This window comes from Populus euphratica, unplaced genomic scaffold (assembly GCF_000495115.2).
Source record: "Populus euphratica unplaced genomic scaffold, PopEup_1.0 scaffold78.1, whole genome shotgun sequence".
NCBI classification, from domain to species: domain Eukaryota; kingdom Viridiplantae; phylum Streptophyta; class Magnoliopsida; order Malpighiales; family Salicaceae; genus Populus; species Populus euphratica.
Genome location: NW_011499867.1, coordinates 771,126 through 793,182, shown reverse-complemented (window position 1 = coordinate 793,182; position 22,057 = coordinate 771,126). Strand labels below are relative to the sequence as shown.

The 22,057-nt window shown below is 35.1% G+C and overlaps 4 protein-coding genes across 6 annotated transcripts; 2 read left to right on the top strand and 2 right to left on the bottom strand.

The window, feature by feature from the left end:
* Nucleotides 1-1,960: 1,960 nt before the first annotated feature.
* Nucleotides 1,961-4,488, bottom strand: LOC105126382 (heterogeneous nuclear ribonucleoprotein H2-like). 2 transcript variants are annotated; one of them, XM_011027235.1, is made up of 3 exons: nucleotides 4,309-4,488; nucleotides 2,429-3,196; nucleotides 1,961-2,118 (listed from the first exon to the last, which is right to left on the bottom strand). In XM_011027235.1, exons 1-2 carry the CDS (start codon nucleotides 4,320-4,322, stop codon nucleotides 2,446-2,448), a joined length of 765 nt encoding a protein of 254 aa, XP_011025537.1. In that variant the 5' UTR covers nucleotides 4,323-4,488; the 3' UTR covers nucleotides 1,961-2,118; nucleotides 2,429-2,445. The 2 variants fall into 2 exon arrangements, with proteins under 2 accessions (XP_011025537.1, XP_011025536.1); XM_011027234.1 differs by lacking the exon at nucleotides 1,961-2,118 and having other exon boundaries at nucleotides 2,211-3,196.
* Nucleotides 4,489-5,208: 720 nt separating this feature from the next.
* Nucleotides 5,209-8,165, top strand: LOC105126381 (uncharacterized). 2 transcript variants are annotated; one of them, XM_011027233.1, is made up of 6 exons: nucleotides 5,209-5,400; nucleotides 5,762-6,116; nucleotides 7,049-7,140; nucleotides 7,526-7,583; nucleotides 7,814-7,879; nucleotides 7,965-8,165. In XM_011027233.1, the coding sequence occupies exons 2-6, from the start codon at nucleotides 5,793-5,795 to the stop codon at nucleotides 8,085-8,087; spliced, it is 663 nt and encodes a 220-aa protein (XP_011025535.1). In that variant the 5' UTR covers nucleotides 5,209-5,400; nucleotides 5,762-5,792; the 3' UTR covers nucleotides 8,088-8,165. The 2 variants fall into 2 exon arrangements, with proteins under 2 accessions (XP_011025535.1, XP_011025534.1); XM_011027232.1 differs by lacking the exon at nucleotides 5,209-5,400 and having other exon boundaries at nucleotides 5,407-6,116.
* Nucleotides 8,166-8,270: 105 nt separating this feature from the next.
* Nucleotides 8,271-14,403, bottom strand: LOC105126380 (ARM repeat superfamily protein). The gene is made up of 9 exons (XM_011027231.1): nucleotides 13,897-14,403; nucleotides 12,558-13,388; nucleotides 11,499-11,594; nucleotides 11,341-11,424; nucleotides 10,744-10,978; nucleotides 10,513-10,670; nucleotides 9,215-9,493; nucleotides 8,942-9,130; nucleotides 8,271-8,636 (listed from the first exon to the last, which is right to left on the bottom strand). The coding sequence occupies exons 1-8, from the start codon at nucleotides 14,266-14,268 to the stop codon at nucleotides 9,074-9,076; spliced, it is 2,112 nt and encodes a 703-aa protein (XP_011025533.1). The 5' UTR covers nucleotides 14,269-14,403; the 3' UTR covers nucleotides 8,271-8,636; nucleotides 8,942-9,073.
* Nucleotides 14,404-17,389: 2,986 nt separating this feature from the next.
* On the top strand, nucleotides 17,390-21,013 carry LOC105126379 (zinc finger CCCH domain-containing protein 56-like). The gene is made up of 2 exons (XM_011027230.1): nucleotides 17,390-17,614; nucleotides 18,309-21,013. The coding sequence occupies exons 1-2, from the start codon at nucleotides 17,609-17,611 to the stop codon at nucleotides 20,193-20,195; spliced, it is 1,893 nt and encodes a 630-aa protein (XP_011025532.1). The 5' UTR covers nucleotides 17,390-17,608; the 3' UTR covers nucleotides 20,196-21,013.
* Nucleotides 21,014-22,057: the final 1,044 nt, after the last annotated feature.

The following is a 22,057-nucleotide window of genomic DNA, read 5'->3' as shown; positions in this document are numbered from 1 at the left end:
TGATGCTTGAACTTATCTTAAATCACCACATGGGTCAAATTGAGTTTCGTTTGATTTCAAGTTCTTACTTATCGGTGTTTTATTTAACAGAACTGTCTTAATTTACTTCTCCTATGACGATAAAAGAGAAGATTAATCCAGTTCAAGGTCTCCACGTTCAAATCCTAAACGAGTTTCCCATAGATCAGTTGATAGAGATGTATTCAGTTTCCATCTATATAAATGTTAAGGATGGAGTGTTGCTGTATGATCAATTTATCTGTATATCTATTTAGTGTAATATAATAGGAAAGTTTTGCTTGTTTGACCAAGCATAATTAGCTGATTGATTAAGAACGTTATGGAGTCAAATCTCTGTTTGTATACACAGATCATGCACGAATACAACTACTTATTTAATAGAAACCTATGTCAGTCTGCATGTTATTGTTTCTGCTTTCTGTCCTGATTTCTGCACATGAATACAAAACGCAGAATCAGGCTGAGTAATATAGCAGTGAAATGGACAAGCAGAATTGTGCTTCCCAAAAATAGTCCTGGCAGTGAAAATACAAGTTTTCTCACAAGAAATAGCACAGTGAGAATCTGATGAAAACAATCCAAACAATCAAAGCTCTGTAGCTAGATATGATTGTCAGCTCCAATTCCTAAGGTTTTTTAAAAACCAGCTTCTTGGTTTCATACTGTTCTAAAGGATTTGAAGACTCAATGCTATCAACATTCAAGATATGGACAGATCGATTAAACGAGGGAAAGAAGATACGAATTATGCTGCTCATGCATTTGTTTAAACAAGTGAGTGCTTGGTTTTATATTGAGATTGCACCCTCAAAATATGGAACTGGCTCTGGTAGTTTCCTAGACGCTAAGAATATCATGAAAATGGCCAGGACAGGGAGCTTGTTTCCACATATCTGCCATCTTCTCTGCATGGCATCCTCTCCTGGTTGCCCAAGCTTCAATACGCGAATCTTTTGGAGCTTGATTGGAGGTTTGCAATACAGCTTGCCTGTCAGGGACATCACTCGGTTTTAGCATCAAGAAAGTACCCTTTTGGATTAGAAATCCAAACTTTGCTTTGTCCTTCATAACTCTCTCAAAAGCAGATCAGATTGTTGCTGCGAATCGCTCAGCCAACAGTGGTGCCTCCGTGTTTGTGCATGTACATTTTATCCTCTCGAGTTCTTCGCTCACGCGAGTCAAAAGGGTTCGTGCTAAAATCTAATCAGGGGGCTCTCAAGTAAATCAAAGTAACTGATGCAAGTTCGCACAGTTGAAAGAAAAAAAATTATAGTGTAGATCTCGATCCTAGGAGGTCCAGGTAGTCCAAAGTCAGTTTTATGCGTGTAGAAATTCCGGGTCATTTTGAAAACGCAAACCAACGTCATCAAATACGGTTCCCCAGCTGGAGTAATTGTTGTAACGTACTAGGCACGAAAATTCATATCTCTATATACAATATTTACTATTTTTATCCCTAAAATATTCCTGTACAAAATTTATAATTTCAAAACTATTTAATTAAAGCATGCAAAAATAAAATTTTATTATTATTGTTGTTTTAAAACTCAAATTAAGACTTTACAAGTCAACCTGAATTACCGGTCATCATGTCATGCCAATCCAAATTTTATAGCTAAAATTATTACATTATTATCAACATGAGTTACCAGGTTATCAGGCCATGCCAATTCAGGTTTTATAGCTAGAATTATTATATTATTATTAATTTTAATATTTAATATAAATTAAAGTAAAAAAATAATAAATTATTTGTTTAAATATGTAAATTTAACATTAATACATATTAAAAATAAAATAGATATTTTTATATTTTATCTTATCTTATCTACATCAACCAAACAAGATATAAAAACAATTATTTTTTTAATGCAAATACAATTTTGTTAAAGAGATTGTAACAAGAAACACATAAATTAATTAAGACACGCAACAATGATGATAGTAAAGGCAACAGATGAGTTCTCCAGTGACGATGATATGTGTCTTTCTTCACTACTATAAGACAGGCAATAAGAAAAAAAGGAATTTTGTTCCAAGAAAATGCGTACATGTATAATGTAATTGATACAGCCATCTTCGAACAAATTCCATAACCTGCACAGTTTTTGGAATTGCCAGTCACATTTGGCAAGAATAGCATCAGTCCTTCAAAATAGCACCTCTAGTTTCCTAGTAATCCTCCTCTGAAGTTTAAACTAGTCTTCAAAGGTGATATTAAAATATTTTATAAACCAATGAAGTTGCCTGCTAGACCAATGAACAAAATTAGAACAACAATCTGACTAGATACGCATAGACTCATAAGTGGAATCCTAAACAGCTCAAAAAAACAAACTTATGAGGGAAAAACTAGTAAAGAAAAATTTCAAACAAGACAAGGTTAAAGATTTCTAGTACAAAATACCAGATATAAGCAACAGGTCATCGGCCTCTTGAAACTGCTTCATCCAACTCCTCCACTGATGAGGGAAACAGCTCTATATAACGACTCCCAAGAGTCATCCTATCCTTGGCCATCGCTGCTTTAGAATCTTCAGCATTTGCAAACTCCACAAAGGCTTCCCCGGTTGGCCTACCCTCTGAATTTATTGTAATATGGATCGAATCCTCTGATAAAACAAAATCTGTGAAGAATTCCATTATGTCATCCTTGCTAGCTGAAAATGGCAGTCCCCTCAATCGTAATACTCCTGCATGTTCAGCTGAGTCCTTTCCATCGTCATAAGATTTAGCCCTAGGGATATTTCTTCGTGGTGAGCCACGAGATTCTGACACTTCATTCGCTATTGTCTTGTAATAATCCTGCCTCTTACTTCGGAAAACCTCAACATATCTCCTGCCCATGTTCTGCCTGTTCTTTTGAAGTGCAAAATCAACTTGAAGAGGATACCCCAAAACACAAAAAGCTTCACCAGTGAACTTGCCACCCTTGTGAACAAAAAGAACATCAACTATGTCCAGACCATGGAAGAACTCAGCCACATCAGTTTCTGTGCAATCAAAAGGAAGACCACGGAGGCGGACAACAGGGAAATGAGGAGGTGGCTGGCTCGCATATCCATTGGGAGGTGCATTGTACATAAAACTTGAACCAGGGGAGTTCGCATAGAATGAAGGACCCTTGTGAGCTATTCTCTGACGTTTTGCACCCATTTCACGTCCACCAGGATATCTGCTTCAATTTAAAAATCATCAAAGCAGCAGATCACATGAGAAGTTCCTCAATACTTTATGCACAGAATTATGCAAAACTAAGTATTAACTGCATTCACGAATATAACCACAAATTTATACTTTTGTTCTTTAAAGGTTGGTATTCTTTTATCAATGAAGAAAAAATAAAAACAAAAATTCTAAGGCGGGACATAAAATCAGCACACCAGAACCTAGAATCAACACAAGAATTCCATAGAAACTTCCATTTATAACTACATGGCATGATAAAAATGTATACAATATAGTCAGCAAAAAAAATTGATCTATAAGCACACATAGAAGATCATTCACTTTACTGCCAGAGGAATATCTTCTTCTTCCTCTTCTTGTTTCACCAAGGAAGCTACAGGGATAGCACCTACACATTAATCTATTTCGAACGAGAAGAAAGATGTGATTTTTATGTATCGTATTTGATTCATCATTTAATCAAGGAGGGCTTGGTCATCCCACGTGTGCAAGTTGAGATTCTTTTGCATGAAGCTCTTGTTATCCCCCCACCCCCTCTGCCTTCCTTTAGTTTCTTAAGGCAGGTAAGAATCTCGTGGCTGGTTTGTGGCACCATAACAGACTGTAGGTGCCCTGCAGGTGTTCTGTCAAGTTGAGCTAAGTCATATTCTTTCCTCATTTCAATGAAGCGTATCAGTGGAATGGCAAGGAGCCATCCAATCATATATACAGACTAAATAGTTTCTGAAAAGTTTCTAAAATTAGAGATTAACATGAAAACCTTAACACAAATATTGCGCATAGCTACAGTTCCTGCTCCCTAAATGGTTGCTTTTCTAAGAGCTCACGATCAAATTAAACAAACAAGAACAAAGTATAACCAGATAAGATGAACAAAGCAAAAAAAAACAAGAAACATCAACATGGGTTCTTCATATAAAGCAAAAATTAACAGCAATTTAAGCAGACAACTTAAGAATTAATGGCATACAGAAAAGAATTAACAAAAAGCAAATACAAGAATCAACTAACGAAGCAGATAAGAAGAAGGAGATCGTAAAAGAGAGTTTGGATTAAAGAGGAAAAAAAGGAATTAAACTGGGAGAATCAGGCACGTACCCTCGATAGAACATCTCCTTTTCGATTCTTTGGAATAAGTGCTTTGCTCGCCTGCAGGTGTGAGATTGCTTCTTTGTTTGAGTTGTCTTTTTTTTATCCTTTTAGCTGGAAACTGAAGCTGTCTAGCCCCCCACCCCACCCCCGATAGGAGTATATTTTGGTCTTCTAGGGCAACTGACGCTGGCATGATGGTGGCTGCCCATATCATACGGTTAACGACGTCGTTTTGTTTGCAGATACCGCACCCTTTTGCTTTTTTACCAAATTATGATTTTTCTTAATATTTTGGTCTTCAATTTAATTTATTTTGATTCTGATAAAAAGAATTGCATGAGATTTATCTCTGATTATATATATATATATATATATATATATATATATTAAGTGTTCTACAAAAAGATTTAATTAAGAAACCAAATTCTTTAGTGATAAAATTGATAAAAAAAAAAAGTTTAAGTGAAAGATTGGTATTAATTTAATAGCTGATATGGGGAAAAAGAGAGAGAGAGAGATTAAAAGTATATGTAAAATAAATGTTTCTCTGCAAGTGAGGTTCTGGCATAGTGATGGGAGGGGCTTGTCCTCTTCCTTCATATCTGGGTTTGAACCTTACCATGCAAGCCTGTCATTTCCGCGGTGTCTTACTTGCTCATTGGGCTTGCAGGATATTCAATGAGCCATGGAGATTAGTCGTGATACGCGTAAGCTGTCCCGGACATCCCATGTAAATCAAAAAATAAAAAATAAAAAATAAATGTTTCTCGCTAAATATTTTCTTAGACGCGTATACCTAAAATTCAAACAAGAATCGTCCTTTATCAAGACTCTTGAGAAAATCCAAATTCTAATCTCATTTAGTTAAAAATATATAAAAAGGAAGCATTTGTGGCGCCCATATACGTGACAAAATCCAAATGGAATCTCATTTGTGATCGTCCATCTCCTCCTTTTCTCCCGCTGGTCTCCATTTCCAGCGATTCGCCTCCACATGTTTAACCATGCAAAGCCCTTTTTGGTTGAATTCAACACGTTCATGTACACCAAGAAAGAATCACAAGATTCCTCCCAAATTAGAGAAAAAAATCTGTCCAGGTACTTAGGTTAGATTCTAGAAATCAAGAAAGGATGCTTTGATTTTGATGTGTAGCCCCTTGCTTGGAGAATTTTGGACCTCAAGATTTTCTCTGGTTAAGACTTGTCTAAAGCGACCACCTTTTACATTCTTCACTCTTTCCTTGCTCCAATATACTTCACTTTCTTCAAGCACCCTCCTAATTCTCTTTCACCTCGTGAATCCTTGACTGCAATCGTGTAACTCCCATTTTATTGGATACCCATCTGCACTTCCTTGACTTCTGTTATTGGGTATCTTTTATTTTATTGAAAAACACCCAAAAAAATAATCAAGTTCATCCATTATTTTGATTAGGGTATTGATATATTCTTTCTCAAGGGTCTTTTAAGCTGAGATTTGGTGGAGAGACATGGTGGGAGCTTTATCCGTGGTGGACCCACACACTAGTCCATGTTTGTGCTTGGATGCGCTGCCTACAACTAATAATGGTCTTAAGAGTAGTGGAGACTTGGTTTTGCAGAGGAGTTCAATGAAGAGAAAGCAGTTAACAAGGCCAGGATCATTGGAACTGGGGAGTTCTTTCGTGGACTCATGGCATGATTGGAGGCTCTCATCAAAAGCTATTTCAGGAATTGTTAGTAAGAGCTCAAGGAAACAGAGAAAGGATCGGGGACTAGTGGTTGTCAACGAGTTGGGAGGGCAATATGAGGATAGTTTCGAGGATGTTAAAATGGTAAGTAGTTGTTGTTCTTTGATGCAATTATTAGCTCCATATTAGCATTTCCCCCCTATTAAGGCCCGTGGATGACGAGATCCAGATATCAACAATCATGAATTCATGTGTATGTTCCGAATATGCTTCTGTTAACATTGTCTTAAAGCCTACTGGTTAAAGAAAATTCATCAAGTTAAATTTGGAGACCATGGTTACATAAATTATCAGCCAACCATCGCCTCATAAACGTTTTCCTATTGCTATTAGTTGCTATGACACGAATCATAAAGCTATACTCTTGGCTCGTAACTGTTTTTTTTCCTAATTCATTTTAATTTATGGGAAGTTGGAAGATGATAACTAGATCATCAGAAAATAGAGAAACAGCAAGATACAACTTGCAGAGATCATGTTGGCTTCCAAATTGTGGTTTTTGAAATTAACAGATCAATCTTGTGGTCCTTCTGTACTCTACAGATCAAGGGACCCTCAACAATGTCCCATGCGCTTGAAGGTAACTGATTGATGTATTCCATATCATTAAATCTCCCATATCAACCAACCATAAGTGTACACTGATGCATTTTCCATGAAGTATATTACTTCTTTGAATTCCTTCTTTGATTCGCTTCTGGAAGTATGAGATGTCTATGTACAGTTACTGTCGCATTGTTTGATTTAAATTTTAACTATTGGGGATGGTAATACAAGAAATCGCTAAGGTACATACAAATGTGGTTCCTAGATACCTCGTATACCTTTAATCAGTCCAAGTTGTTTCTTTGGAACAGAACATCTACATATACTGTAATTTGTTGTTTTTGTTTTCTTCATAGTAAAAGTTATCTGGTCATGAATTTCAAGAAAATTAACGATTTTTAGCATATCTGTATTTATGGTGGTGCTTTATAATTTTCTTTTTATGCTGATCAAGATGGTCCTTCCTGCAGCAATTAATCAACTATTTCACATACAAAGCAGTAAGGACTGTACTTAACCAGCTCTACGAGATGAATCCAACACAATATACATGGTTTTATAAGTAAGTGGAGTCTTCCTGTGGCCAAAACTATTGCTTCACCTTGTAACTTTCTTATTTTTTTCTTCTTTGTTTTCCTTTTCTTTTTCTGTGACTATCCCATTCCAGCCAACAACTTTTCGCATAATTGTTCATTTTTAAGTCGAACGGACGTGAGTTAGACAACCTTTAAGTTAAGCATTTCGTGTCAACAGGTAGAACCTGAATTTTCTAACTACAGATGCAAGTGATGCAGGTTGTCTGTTGACATTAAACTTAAAGCAAGATGAATGCGTGACAACATAAACATTTTCTTTAAGTGCATGGTGGATTATCTATCTAGTATTCCAAGTAGCGATTGTTGCATTCCTATTTCCCTCTGAGTTTGCATATTTTCATATTCTGGCAGTTTTGTTGCACAAAATAAGCCTGGAGATGGCAAGCGTTTCATTCGCTCTCTTGGGAAGGTAGTCTTCATAAGCCATCTTGTGTTCCTTGATTACTTTGAAACTTCTTGAGTAGTTTTTTCCAAATTTCGATTCAAAATACTTGTGTTTTCTCCCAGTTTTTCCCGGCAAACAAGTGTAACTCTGTCATGGCCATTTAAACGAATAAGATATGTTAGTTAGGATAGATAGAGAGAAATAGCATGCTAATCACAACAACATTTGAAGGGATCCATCTTTTTTACTGACAGGAGAAGCAGGACCTTGCTGAAAGAGTGATGGTAACACGCCTTAGCTTGTATGGGAAGTGGGTTAAGGTAACAACAGCTGCCTTTGCTCTAAAATGTAAATCAAGCACATAAATGTCGTGACAAAAGGTATTTCCTTGTTATCATGATGTAGAAATGTGATCACGCTGAGATATATAAAGAAATCTCTGATGAGAACTTGGAGTTGATGCGTGAACGGCTCATGGAGACTGTGAAATGGCCATCAGATGATACAAACACGGAGAAGATTGGCTGAAGGGATGCAAGTTTATTTTTCATTTTTCTTTTCTGCCCGCTGCAATGTTTGTCAGCGTAGGTGTATCTTTCGTTCAATATCAACCATTTTGGTTCCAAAGACTCTCCTTTTACTATATTACAGAAAGATCCTACACTTGGACAGCTTGAAAATTATGCAATGGGCAACTATAACTTCAGAAACTAGCGCCTTAACACAGAATCATCATTCTTATTATTCAGCATCCAAGATGTTTATGTTCCCACAAATCCATCCAGCTTATACACTATCCTTTCCGCGCAAGGTTTGAAACTAAACATGTTGCAGCTGAAGAAGTATCATGTAATTGTAACAATTCTAAGAATCAGATACCTGATACAATTTCTCCGTGGAACTATAGGTGTCACGTTGTTTAATCAAGATGTTGATACGAATGCTACAACAAGGATCACTGAATACATACTAAAAATTAATACATAATGTAGGCACCATGGAAGGAGATCTGCTGCCATCAGCAAATCAATGACCACACTGCTCTAACTGGGAAAACTGGAAGCAATGTGATTGCACCTACAAAAGAAAACACGGAACTTAGAGGGAAATATGGCTCAGATGAACGGCAATGACCATCTCCCAATGGAAACACCAAGAGAAGTTAAGTAATATGAAGCATGATAACTTATGGTTGATGCTAGTGTCTTCACCAGCTAAATGAAAATGTGAATGGAGGAAAAATGCAGCATGCATATCCAAGCCAATATGATAACATATTAATCGAGTAATTGATCCCAGTCCAGCTAATTTGCTGGAAGTTTTAACTTAAATCAGAGTCCAAACCAAATTTTTAACAGTCTACTTGTGTAAAAACGACAAACCTTTCCTGAAGCATAAAATGTTTCACCCTTCCAAAGAAATGATGGGCATATCTTACAAAACAAGGTCAAGACCAAAAGACATTCTGCATCTATCTCTTCTCTTCGAGCTAGGTTCAAGGGATGTACAGATGATCATGCGAGGCCATCGCCAAAAGTCATAGACTGAGTGATCACTGTTCTTACACGAAGCTGTAAAATATAGCACCAGACTATTATCAAAAACAATTTAAATGAGTAAAAGGACGATCCAAACCCAAGTGCAAGTTTAGAGACCTTCACATCAAGGCAGGAATCATTAACCATGTTCCTTATTTGAGATATTATGCCAGCATTCTTAAGTTGTACAAGCCGACCAAATGCACCTGGACAGGAAGGGAAAGTGAGATTTACTATAACCCAGACAGCAGCTGTGCGTAACCGGCTATCACTGCTCTGCAAGAACTTGATCACGAAAGATTGGGCTCCATTATCTGCTTGTGCAAGAAGTTGCTGCATAACTGCTTCCTTATGAAACTCATTTCCACTTGCCACATTGCCAAGAAGATACATTCCCTGCATGATAAAAATTTTAATTATATATTAATGGTATATAAATAATATACCATCAATTTTCCAGAGTCATCTTTCCCAATGCTCTTCATCATTTGAAAAAGGAGGCAGATAGAAGGTAGAGACCAAATTAGATCATCAAACACGGAGTTGGTAGGCAGTGTCAGAAGTTTCTTGCCATATCAAAACTTCTTTTAGAAGCTCATTTTTTCGCTCTTGAGCTCTCGCTTTCATTTTGGTATCATGCTCCTGCCCCATTTTATTCAGCTTAATAAATGGCATCTTTACTTGCATATCCACCATCAATTTTCACATGGACATGCAAAAAGTTCATCATCTGGATGATAGAGCTGAGATTTGCCCCAATCCCACACACATTAATACCCACAGAACATTAAAGATAGTTACCAGCTATCATAAAGATCGATAATTAACCTACTTATAATGTTTGATAACTAATGTACCATGGTGTCTCCGAGATTTCTTTCTGATATTAGGAAAGGTATATATATTCATAAGGCCATGTTTTTATTAATGATGTCAAGACTTTCTTATAAATAACAAATTCCATGTAGAATGCAAGTTGCTTGTCTCCCTGCATGTTCATCATCCTTCAACAATACACTAGCTTATATTGTTTAATTTCTAAGTATGCATGTCTATATTTTCAATGTGAAACTTCCAATTTCTAAACTTGTCAGCCTATACCTTCAATGAAAAATTCTTGATGTGCCTTAAAATATGAAACAACCATGATAAATAGGCTTCCTCAACAAACAGACAAGAAAATCAATGGTTTTAATATGTGATTGCCCTAAGAGAAGTTTCTTTCCATAATGAATGCTAAAGCTATGGAGAGAGAACCTCTATTTAACATCAAGTTACAGTTTTATTTTCTGTTAAATCAGATGCAGTGATGACATTTTAAAAAGAACAAGAAGAAAACTTTGGAATGAACAAGTATAATGATACAATAACAGTTTCCAAAAACATCTCAGGGAAAAGTATAAGAGACTTCTAACCTGTATTCCAACTTCGTCTGAAACGTTGTGTAATTGCCTTCCAACAGCATCTAATAGAATACCATCTTCGGCAAACACATACTCAATGGACTTTATACATCCATCAACAAGATTCCGAACAAGGGCCAAAGCTTGCTCTTGAACACAAGGCTCAGGGTCTGCAGTACAAATTCAAATGTCATACTGGATCATGCTTGAACATACTAAAACACCAGAAACTATAATCATTACCACATATAAGGCTTGCTAACAAGGAACCAGTGAGCTCTAAAAAAATCCCTTCTTTACATCTATCATCTGCCAGAAACATCATATTCTTCAAAGCCCATAATGCATTAAACCTTACAGTTGAGTCCATCGATTTTGTTAGCTGAACCAGCTGTTTTATGCCTCCACATTGTATAAATGTGGACTTACGAGTCGTAAAATCAACCACTATGTTACTGATAGCACCAAGTGCAGCGACCTGAAAAACAGTGTGGTAAGGGGGTTTTAATGCAATGTTGTAGGCAACAAATTCATTAGCATTGACAAGCTTATATCATCAAAATACAGTGAATAAGAATAGCAATAATCCATCTTCCTTTTTAGGATGGCATTCAACTGATTATTATTTGTAATCTCAGTAAATGTGTAGCTCATATTTTGGTTGAAAGCTAAAATAAAGGCTTGTATAGCAGGCTGTCAAAATGGATTCACAACTTTAATGGAAGGACTCTAGATCATAAGCCTGTGGTGACACCCCCCCCTCCCCCCCTTTTTATAGGGTACAGGTAATGCATTTAAGAATTTACGACAACTAATGCTCACAGAAAAAATAACATATACCTGGGCAGACACTGAAGGGTCATCTAAAAGCCGGATGAGGGAAATAACAAGCATTTCATTCATGAAGTAACCTGCACACAAGTTCTGAATGACATATTATCAGCAAACAGTAAACATTCAGCTTTACAAATAATGAATGTAGCATTCATATTGCATACCTTGATTGAGCGAGTGACACTTCTTAAGCAAATACATGCAGATGTGCGCACATCGGCACAATCATGAGTCAGAGCATCGATCACTTGGTTCAAAACCTGTGAAATTATGGGAATATCAGAAGTTGCAAATTGGGAATGGTAGAATAATCACATGCAACTTTTTTTTTAATGCAATCCTCATGTCTGATTTTGCTAATCTGCCTGTCAAGTCATTATTATACATTTAAGCCTTTATAAGATGAGGGGGGATACAAATAAATCCAATAGACCAGCTATGCCCGATGACACAGACAGGATATTTGATCATGTAAGCCAGAGGTGATGAGCATCCTGTTGAACTGGTACTGGAAAGCACAAAGTACAGAGATAAGTGATAGAAATTTTAGATGGCAGTGTTAACTTCTATTAAATCGCTCATGTGAGCTGTAAATGAAAGGGAATGCAAGTACATATTACTGAGAGTTTTGCATCAAACATGGACAGTGAAGAATGTATCCTAGCTTTCACAAGGCCAGAAAAAGAAGATACAAGTATCCCATAATTCATTGGGAGGTGAGAGGATAGTGTTTAAAAAGATGAGAGAAATCTTCTCCAAACAGTGAATTAATATGGCATAACGTAAATTAATCAGTGATATGATTGCTTAACTTTCAACATCAATGAAGTTTAACTAGGTTTGAGAAAAAGCTTAAGGAGACAAACGTTCAGACAAATGAGCAATTCAAAGACGCCTATACATTTACTAGTAATAAATAAACGAACTGTTGTAACTAAACAAAATTAATAAACAATTTTCTGTTGAGTTTGTATAGGCCATTCCTGTTGCTTTTCCACCAATTTTACAAATTCTACATCAATTGACATGCTTTAGGACCATCTTTAAGCAAAGGAAAGACAGGAAGAACATGGTGACATCCAAGTAAACACAGTTGGAGAAGTTGAAACTTTGTGAAACAAACTATTTTGTTCTGAAGACACATGCATGAAACAAATACACCACTACAGGCAAGCTAAAATGAATAAATCGTGCAAATTAAAAGGTTTTACAAGATACCACACCTTCAATGACAGGAATGTCAATCTGCAGCCCTCCAACTTTGAGCATAGATCAGCCAATGCAAGCAATATGCCTTGGAGGCGCTTGGGATGTAATTGACCTTTTTGCAATTGGTTACAAAACTTATTTACAGCGTTGTCCTCAAAAGCTAATTTCTGTAAATCCTCCTTTCCTGCAACTAGACTAGAAAAGACAAAGGGAGCTTCATCTCCTACTTGGCCAGGATCATCAAGAAGCTCAAGTAAGAGATATACTAATTTGGCTTTGATTCCTACATCTTGCAGATAGTTAGGAGAAGCATTTCTTATAACAATCAGGCACATGCAGGCAAGCAACCTTGTCCGGGCATATCTATCCTTTGTTAATTCAATTATAGAGCTTAAAGCACTTCCACTTTCTGGTCCCACAAACTTCGAGACAGATTCAGGATTGTTCTTGAGAACTGTGCCCAGAGACTCCAAACTAGAGTCTCTCGGACTTAAAGAGCCTTCAACAGCTCTTTCATTTTCAAGTCCCACGAATTTAGAGATGACTTCGGGATTGTTCTTAAAGACTGCAGCCAGGGACTCTAAAGTAGCATTTTTCTGACTTAGAGAACCTTCAAGGAGGCTAATTAACTTCTTTAGAACCCCGGCATCACATAATGCCCTCTGCTCTGCACTTGTCTCGCAAGAATGAGTAATGATACTTGCACCAAGTCCAGTAACATTTTCACACTCGCTATTAATTAAAGAAATGAGGAATTCCATGTTTTTCTCTTGAACAAACTCATACTTTGGAGCCAATTTCGACTGATAAATCATTCTAAGTGAACGAGCACTTGCATCCACCACCTGAAGATCAAACAACCCTATTTACCTTACAACCAAAAAAAAAAAAGGTTCACGAAAAATATCGAATTAACCATGCATAACCAATCGCAGATGGATGAAGTATATTACAATGAAAAAAATTGGTTCACATAATTAACTGCAAAAAAGAAAAGTAGATACAAAAATTTCTATTTGGAAATATAAATTACGACCTCCTTAAGTAAGGAGAAAAAAACTACATTAATTCTAACCACTCCTTTTCATCTTTCTGAAATCAAACACAACTTTAAGAAAATTAAGATTAACCATTACTGTAAAGAAATTCCAAGCACAGACTCTATCGATGCAGTGATTCCATGAAATTGTAGCGTTATTATAAAGAAATTTACACACATAAAAAAAAAAACAATATTTAGCACAAAGAAGTAGTTTAGGTTTGGTTTAATTTCATTTCTAACAAAATAAGATCTCCAATCAATAAATCTGAAGGCTTGCAACAAAAAAAAGAAAGAAAAAAAAACACAATTACTTTCTCATCAGGATTGAAGAGGAGCCGAATCAGGTGAGGAAAAGAGCCGGCGTCGAGGACGGCTCGAACGCCGGCATCGAAGCCGCAAGCGAAGCTGCCAAGAACCGCAGCTGACTGGACAATAATGTTGCTGGTGCTGACGTCAGAATCGGCTAATTGGGAATCAGCTTCGGTGGCGTAGGGCGAGAGGATAGAGGCGACAGCTGGAACGGCGCCGAGTTTGAGGAAAGAGAGCTTTTTGGTGCGATTACCAATTATCTGGTTTTTTATTTCTCTAAGCGCCTTGAGCTTGGTTTCCGGGTCGGGTGAGTCCAGACGAGTGAGAAGGTCCACAGGCCCGTGGATCGGGATGGTGGTGTTGGCGGTTGGCATGGCGGTGATCGGCTCCGGTGGCGGTGGTGGAATTGAGATGGCATAAGAGCGAGGTCCACGAGGGGGACCGGAATTCGAGCGGAAGCCTTATAGAAAGATAGACTCCGTATCCTGTGGGAGAATTTTTGAAATTTAATTTTTGAAATATTATTATTATTTATATCTATAATATTCGTATTCTTATTCTCTAGCTGGTGTTTGGTCGGGATCTAATAGTATTTTTTAAATTTTTAAATTTTTTAAAATTTTATATTATTTTAATATAATAATATTAAATATAATTTTTTTAAAATTATATATTACATCGATAGATATTCAAATTAAAATCATTTTAAAAAATAAATATTTATGCTCTGCTATAGAATAAATTATTTTTTTGTTAAAAGATAATATTTGGTTGTTAATAAGAGATAAAAAATTATAAAAAATTGATTATGATAAATTTGTAATCACACTAATTAAAGTTAAGCCAAATTTGTAATTACACTAATTAAAGTGAAGTTAACTTCGAATATCCCATCAAACTCATAATTAAAATTATATAATTAAAATAATTAAAAAAATTATAAAATAGTTTAAAAAATTTATTTGAACTTTTTAAATTTATAATTCAAATGATTGGAGTTGAAACATTCAATCTTGAAAAAACACCATATCAAATTCTCAATTAATTAAATATTAAAAAATAAAATTAAAAAAAACTATACAAAATAATGTTTTTAAAATATCAATTAAAATAATGAGAATAAAAATAAAAATATAAAATAAATTTTATTTTTAATAGAAGAGTAAAATTGAAAAATAAAATCAATTTAGTAAATTAATAAAAAATCAAAAAATCAAAATCAAAATTAACATAAAAATAAAAATATTTTTGTTATTAAAAAGTAAAATTAAAGGAAACAATAACATTTACAAAAGGACTAGGAAAAAAATTAAAAATAAAACAAGGAGGATCAGATTCAAGAATATAATATATTCTATTTGAATTGAATGAAAAAACTGAAACCATAAAAAACTTTTACAAAATAGTTAAAGAAAAAATTAAAAAATTAAAAATAAGAATTATGTTTAAGAATATAATATTTGATAAATTGATATTGAATAATATAATTTAAAATAAATAAAAATGATACAAAAGAATCTATGTCAAATATATATATATATATATAAAAACAAGAGATAAAATTAAAATGCCAACAACTAAGTGGATTGGCTTGTAGGTTTTTTTGGGAGAAGAGAGAGAAGAGATAAAAAAAATGAAAAGCCCACTGATATCAAATTAAATTATTGTTGATGACACGTATTATATTAATATATAGAGAATACGACAACACTTCTAACAAAAAGATAAATGGATATTTTTAAACACCAAAAGATGCCCCACGTACCCCACCTTTCCTTTTTATTTAGTTATATATATAATTGCCTCTAAACTAACTTTATAGTTATAAGAAAAAAATGGTAAAAAAAACAAAAACACCCCTTAACCTTATGCTTTAAATTTTTTTTCTACTTCAAGGGTATTATTGTTTATTTTAAATTGTTTATTATTTTTTATATCTGAGAAATACTAAATTGCCAATTGACTTAAATTATAATGACTAAAAACCATTGTAAACAACTAAAAAAATCCCTTGATATCAAATGATATTTCAGTCATTTTATTATACAATTAAGATGATAAAATATTTATTTTTTCATTCTATTTGAAAATAAAAAATAAAAAATGTAAAAAAACTTCAATATTCTTAAAAACTAGTGTTAAATTTATTTTACGAAAAAGAAAAAAAATACAATATCCTAGTGACAATGTTGATATAAGTGTGTATCTAAAATGATTTCTCAATGCCCATTAGCTGTTTTTAATTTGGTTGCTTCTAAAAGTTTATCCGCTCTTATCCTGAATACATATCTCTTTAATACATCATTCTTCATATATTTCGGTCCTGGAAATGCTTCGAGAAAAATCCAAATTTCATTTGATTTTTTAAAACATAATTTCAATAAATATGTGAGTTATTTAAAGTTTAGTTTTTCTGATAAATTATTAGATTTTAATTTCTCATGCATTTATATTAATTTTTCAATTTGAAAGAAAATAAAAGGATGTATTAAAAATAACTTAAAATGAGATCGCAGGTTGTGCACAAGGGACTAAAAAGGAAAAGAAAAATATAGCGAAAATCTAAAATATAATAGCAAGTAGAAGCATTAAACTAATTTCCTTTACTATTACCAGTGGTGTCATATCAAGGTTTATGGGTTCGTAAATAATGATTTAAGCTACAAAAAGAATAAATAATTTATTGTAAGAATAAATTTAGTGCTGCTTTTCAAAATCTGATAGGGGTGTTGGTAACTATTAGACTTTATTCCTGCACTACTTTAAGCTGTGATTTAATCGGTTAAATTTTAAATTTATTTTTTAAAAATTATTTATTTAAATATTAAAAATTTTAAAATTAATTTATATAATTAATAATTTTAAAATTTGTGAAATTATTTAGATACGTAGAAATTAATCCAAATAACTATATTAATAAAAAATTAATTAGTTAATGTTATTATAGTGCAAGTTATTTTCTCTTCATAATCCAAATTAATTTTTTTTATTTGGATTATTTTATCTTTATAATTTAAATTATTATTATTATTTAATATTTAAGTGTTATGATATTAAAAATAATTTTAAAAAAATAAATTTTTTATTATTTTAATAAAAAAATACTTTTAAAAATAATTATTTCAGCCACACAATCCTCGAAAAAACTAGTCCCTGAGGATTTCATTACAGGCAATGCACAGGCCTGAAGGGGATAAATTAGACTTTACCCTGCATAAAAATAAATCACATAACACACTTGTCTATTTTACAATTATGGAGCTAACTTTAAAGAGATGTATTTTTTTGTTGAGACTTGAAGATATTTTTATAATAAATATCTACGCAGTAAGCTTATTTGCATAAATATATCATTCACTATTTTTTTTTCCTAGTGGATTTTATTTACAAGATATCTTCAAATTACAAAAGCCGGACCTCAAATTTGACTCCAACACACCCTTTGACCCACCAAAACGGCAAAGCTCCACCCCCACAACCTCCTTCCTATGAAATCTCATTTTTAATTTTCAAAAAATCGTTATACTCGCTCTACTTTCCCTCCCTCCTGTCCCTTGAGCTCCTTCCTTCAACGTACTTGCCCTTTTTTTTTACTTCTAGGTTTTGCCCGTTCTTGGCAATTATATTCGCTTCTTGGAATTGGCCGTACGTTGCTTGGTGGGATTCTTCTGGTTCCTGAAGAAAAAGTCATCACCACCATGATTTTAAGTGATTATGATTGTAAGTGTCTTGGTATTTTAACTATTAAGTTGTTATGCTTTGATTATGTATTGTACCTCTATTTGTTTTTTTAAAAATTTCTGTTTCGTTTGTGAGAAAGTTTTTGGAAATAATAGAAAAAGAAAGTTGTAAAGATCATGTTTTAATTTAAATGGTAATATACAAGAGCTAAAAATTTGAAAAAAGATAATGAGATTCCCTTCCAAAATTATATATATATTTCCCTCACGAGATTATACGTATTAGAATCTAGAAAATTGTTTCCTGTTTATCTTTTCGCCGGTTTCTGCGCTATCTGAGGCATTTCTTTATATGTAAATTCTTTCTTTTCCGATTCTTGAAACGATTTGTATTACTATTCAACAGAAGAATTTAGAACAGTTCTTTATTAGTTCGATGCTGATTTAAAGATTAATCACAGAAAGTTCTTATGTTGGAATCCGGAACAGATTCCTTTTCTTTTCTTGTAAGGATTTTTTGCCTTCTTTTCATACACACACACACACACACACACATATATATACAGGCACACACACACACGACACACCATACCATGCAAGTCCTCCTATCCCTCTCGCTCAATTTTTTCTCTCATACAATTCTCTCCCCGCATTCAATTTTGAGTTTCTTGTATAGTTGGATTTTGGTTTGTTAAATTATGTGTGAAGGGCCTAATCAGTCGAAATAATCGCAGTCTATGGCTCCATTGTCTCCCATGGAAAACATTTCTTTTACTAAAGATATGAGCAACTGGATTGACACCGAAGATTCTTTTTCCTCGTTGCTTGAGTTTGCGGCGGATAACAATGTTGAGGGTTTCAAGCGATCAGTGTTTCATGAATCCGAGGTTAAGGACGTTGGCCTATGGTACGGTCGCCTGGGGGCATCGAGGAAGATGGTTCTCGAGCAGAGAACCCCTTTGATGATCGCTGCTAGATATGGCAGTGTTGATGTTTTGAAGCTAATACTTTCTCTACCTGAGGTAGATGTAAATTTCTGTTGTGGCCCTGATAAGAGCACTGCTCTTCATTGTGCTGCTTCGGGTGGATCTGTTAATGCCATCAATGTTGTCAAGTTGCTATTACTTTCAGGTGCTGATTCTAATGCCACTGATGCCAATAGATGTCGCCCAATTGATGTTGTTGTTGCTCCCTCAAAATTTCCTGACCTAAAAAGTGCACTTGAAGAGCTGTTGAACAACGGTTCTGTCTGTCAATGGGATACGATGCCAGTTTCAAGTCCTAGTTTGAGAGCCAGTTCACCTTCTCTGTCATCATCAACTGATGAAGGTTCCTTGTCCTCCCCTGCGGGTTCTATTTTATCGCCAGTTACCTGTAAGCCTAATGATGTACACGTTTCTTCTGCTAAAAAAGAGTACCTCGTTGATCCAACTATTCCTGATATTAAGAACTGTGTTTATGCTAGCGATGAGTTTAGGATGTTCTCCTTTAAGATCCGACCTTGCTGCCGGGCCTACGCCCATGACTGGACTGAGTGTCCTTTTGTTCATCCCGGTGAGAATGCAAGGAGAAGAGACCCGAGGAAGTTCCATTACAGTTGTATGCCATGTCCAGATCACAAGAAGGGGACATGTAGGCGAGGGGATTTGTGTGAATATGCTCATGGGATTTTCGAGTGCTGGTTACACCCTAGCCAATACAAGACTCGACTTTGCAAGGAAGGAAGAAGTTGCATGCGTCGGGTGTGTTTCTTTGCTCACACACCTGATGAACAGAGACCCCTGAATATGTCTACTGGAGCTGCAGTCTCATCCTCTAAAGTAGATGCTATGGATTTCACTGCAGGCTCGAACTTGTCGCCTAGCTCATTTTCTCCCACATCACCTTCAACCTTCGCTGCACTAAAGTATCTTTCCAGCAACAATTCACACTCATTGGTGCCTTGGCCTCGGCAAACTATCCCAAATTTTCATAGCAGTCTTCAAGCAAGCTGTCTGAGAAGTTCTCTCAATGCAAGAGACATTTCATCCGAGGATCTTACTGGGTTATGGGATTTTGGATTCCAGCAACGTCCGCCCCTAAACGAGCCATCCCCTCTCTCTCAGCCACTTTACAATGGTTCCTCTACCAATCTTTTTTCTTCTTCAAACACCCTGCATCACTCAAATCTAGACAAGATTTTCTCTGAAAATGTCTCATCTCCTCATCACACTGACCAATTGGGTGGTGGTGCTGCATTTGTTTTCTCTCCCACATATTCTTCAGCAGCTCTTCATCAACTGCAGCAGCAGCAAAGCATAATATATACAACGCAGGGGGTCTCTCCTTGCATCAATGATCATGTGTCCTCTTTAGGCTTTCAGCTGTCTGCTCATGTTCAGCGAGAGAAGATGCTACAGCAATTACAAAGCAGTCTACTCTCACAGAAACTTGGTTCTAAAGCATCATATGACCTTGGATCCAACGGTACAAATTCACGGTCAATATGGGAATCTGACGACAGGAATGTAGATAGGTTTGTTCAAGCAGATGAAATGGGTCGGATACACACATCATGTTCAATCAAGCACGACAGAGAGGAACCTGATGTGTCATGGGTTCATCAAGTGTTGAAGGACTAGCCATCTGAGATGAATGAGACAACTGATATTCCAGTCTCAGGTACCCTTGATGGCTCTACTTCAAATCCTCACTTTGAATCCAGTGATCACGCGGCTTTGCGAGCCTGGCTGCAGCTTGATCATACTGTTCTACATATATAGTTATAGCTGGATTTCAGATTTATTACATAAGAGTTAAGTAAGGTAGCCGTAACGGTACGAGCTTAAAGGTGGACAAAGTTCGGAGAAGAAATTCTCCATCCATTCATTAATTTTGTTTCTGAAATTATTACAGAGGAATTCGTGAGGGTTAAATTCTTGCAGGGGTATTTTCTGCAAAGGTCCAGCTCCACTTAGATTCGTCTGAAAACTTTCATTTTTTCAGGTCCATATTTCCCACTGAATTATTTTTTTTAGAGTACATAGGTTATGTGTTTCTTTTCTTCTTCTTCTTTTTTTTTTGCAGGGATGAAGCAATGACCTTGTGTTGCTCTCTCATTTTACATAATTTATCTGTCCTTGTTACTGTCATCTGAGGTTGATTTGTACTGAAATACAACACAATTTGGGGATGTAATAAAATTGTATTTATATTAGTTAATCAATAACAATTCTTCAATCTTTTTGGTTTTTTTAATTCTTTGGTTCCTTGTGCATCAACTCTCCTTCTCCTTTTGTTTCTGCTTCACCAGAATCTATCATGAGGTGGATCCAACCGGGACGGTGGATTTGGGACAGATTGGATTGGAAAGCTGAATGATATTTTATTTTTTTCCTTTCCATCTGGATTACAGGATGAGATTAGAGGATGATAAAATTCTTATTCCACAAGACTAAGATGTGATGTGGAGCCTACTTTTCTTAATGGGGAACGATAAGGTATCTATCATGTACCATCCACGATGACTTTTGTTGATCAGTCTTTGTTGGATTGGAGATTTCTGGAACTTTGATGTTACTTGTGGGGCAACTTGGATTGATCTTGATGGGTTGCCTAATGCTGCTGCTGCTAAGCCGTAAGGTTAATCAGATCTTGTTAGAGAGGGATGGTGGTCATTAAAGTTAGGGCTAGTATCTGGTATATGGATTTCTAAACAAGAAGAGTTTGAGCTGAATAATCAACTTACATTATTCAGGAAACAGTCTTAATTCTTGTCCTCATCATCCAACAAATTCTTTGTTTTTGGTGGCCGGTTGAACGTCTTTCTTGGATTTCCAAGGCAGTTGATGGGCTTCCTTTTCTCTTTCTATTCCTTCATGATTTTCTTTTCAACATTTTCTTGATCAACCATGCCTAACCGAAACCCTTTTTCCCCAGTTGTTAAATTGTTAGATGATCAGTAAGCTTGACATGTTAGTGGTGGAAAAGGGTGTTCTGAAAGTATTTTAGGTTTGCATTCTGCGTTAACACCATGTTTGGAACAGATACTAAAATTTATATCATTTAGTTCAATTCATTAACAGAATTTAGGGATTTTATATGTTCCGAAATGAAATTTGACGTCAGAGAGTCGGAATAATGTTATTATGTGACATCTAGTAATTGGAGAATCTATGAAATCCGCCGATTCTTAACAAATGGCTTTTCTGCAGGATTAGACTTAAATTCTACACTTTGGGGTATGGTGATTGGGCCAAATAAAATTGAATTTACGGATTTAATATCTAAGGGCTGAAAGTTGTCTACTTGTCATTTACATCAATGAGCAAAGAAAGGGGAAACAGGCAGCATATTTTTAGATGTTATTTTTATGAACCGTACATCAATTAAATTCAGGGGTAATTAATTGATGAATTTGTTAAAAAAATCAAAAAAATCACAAAGAATTTGTAAAAAAAATCATAAAACTATAAAAAATAAGATATTAAATTAAGATTTTAGA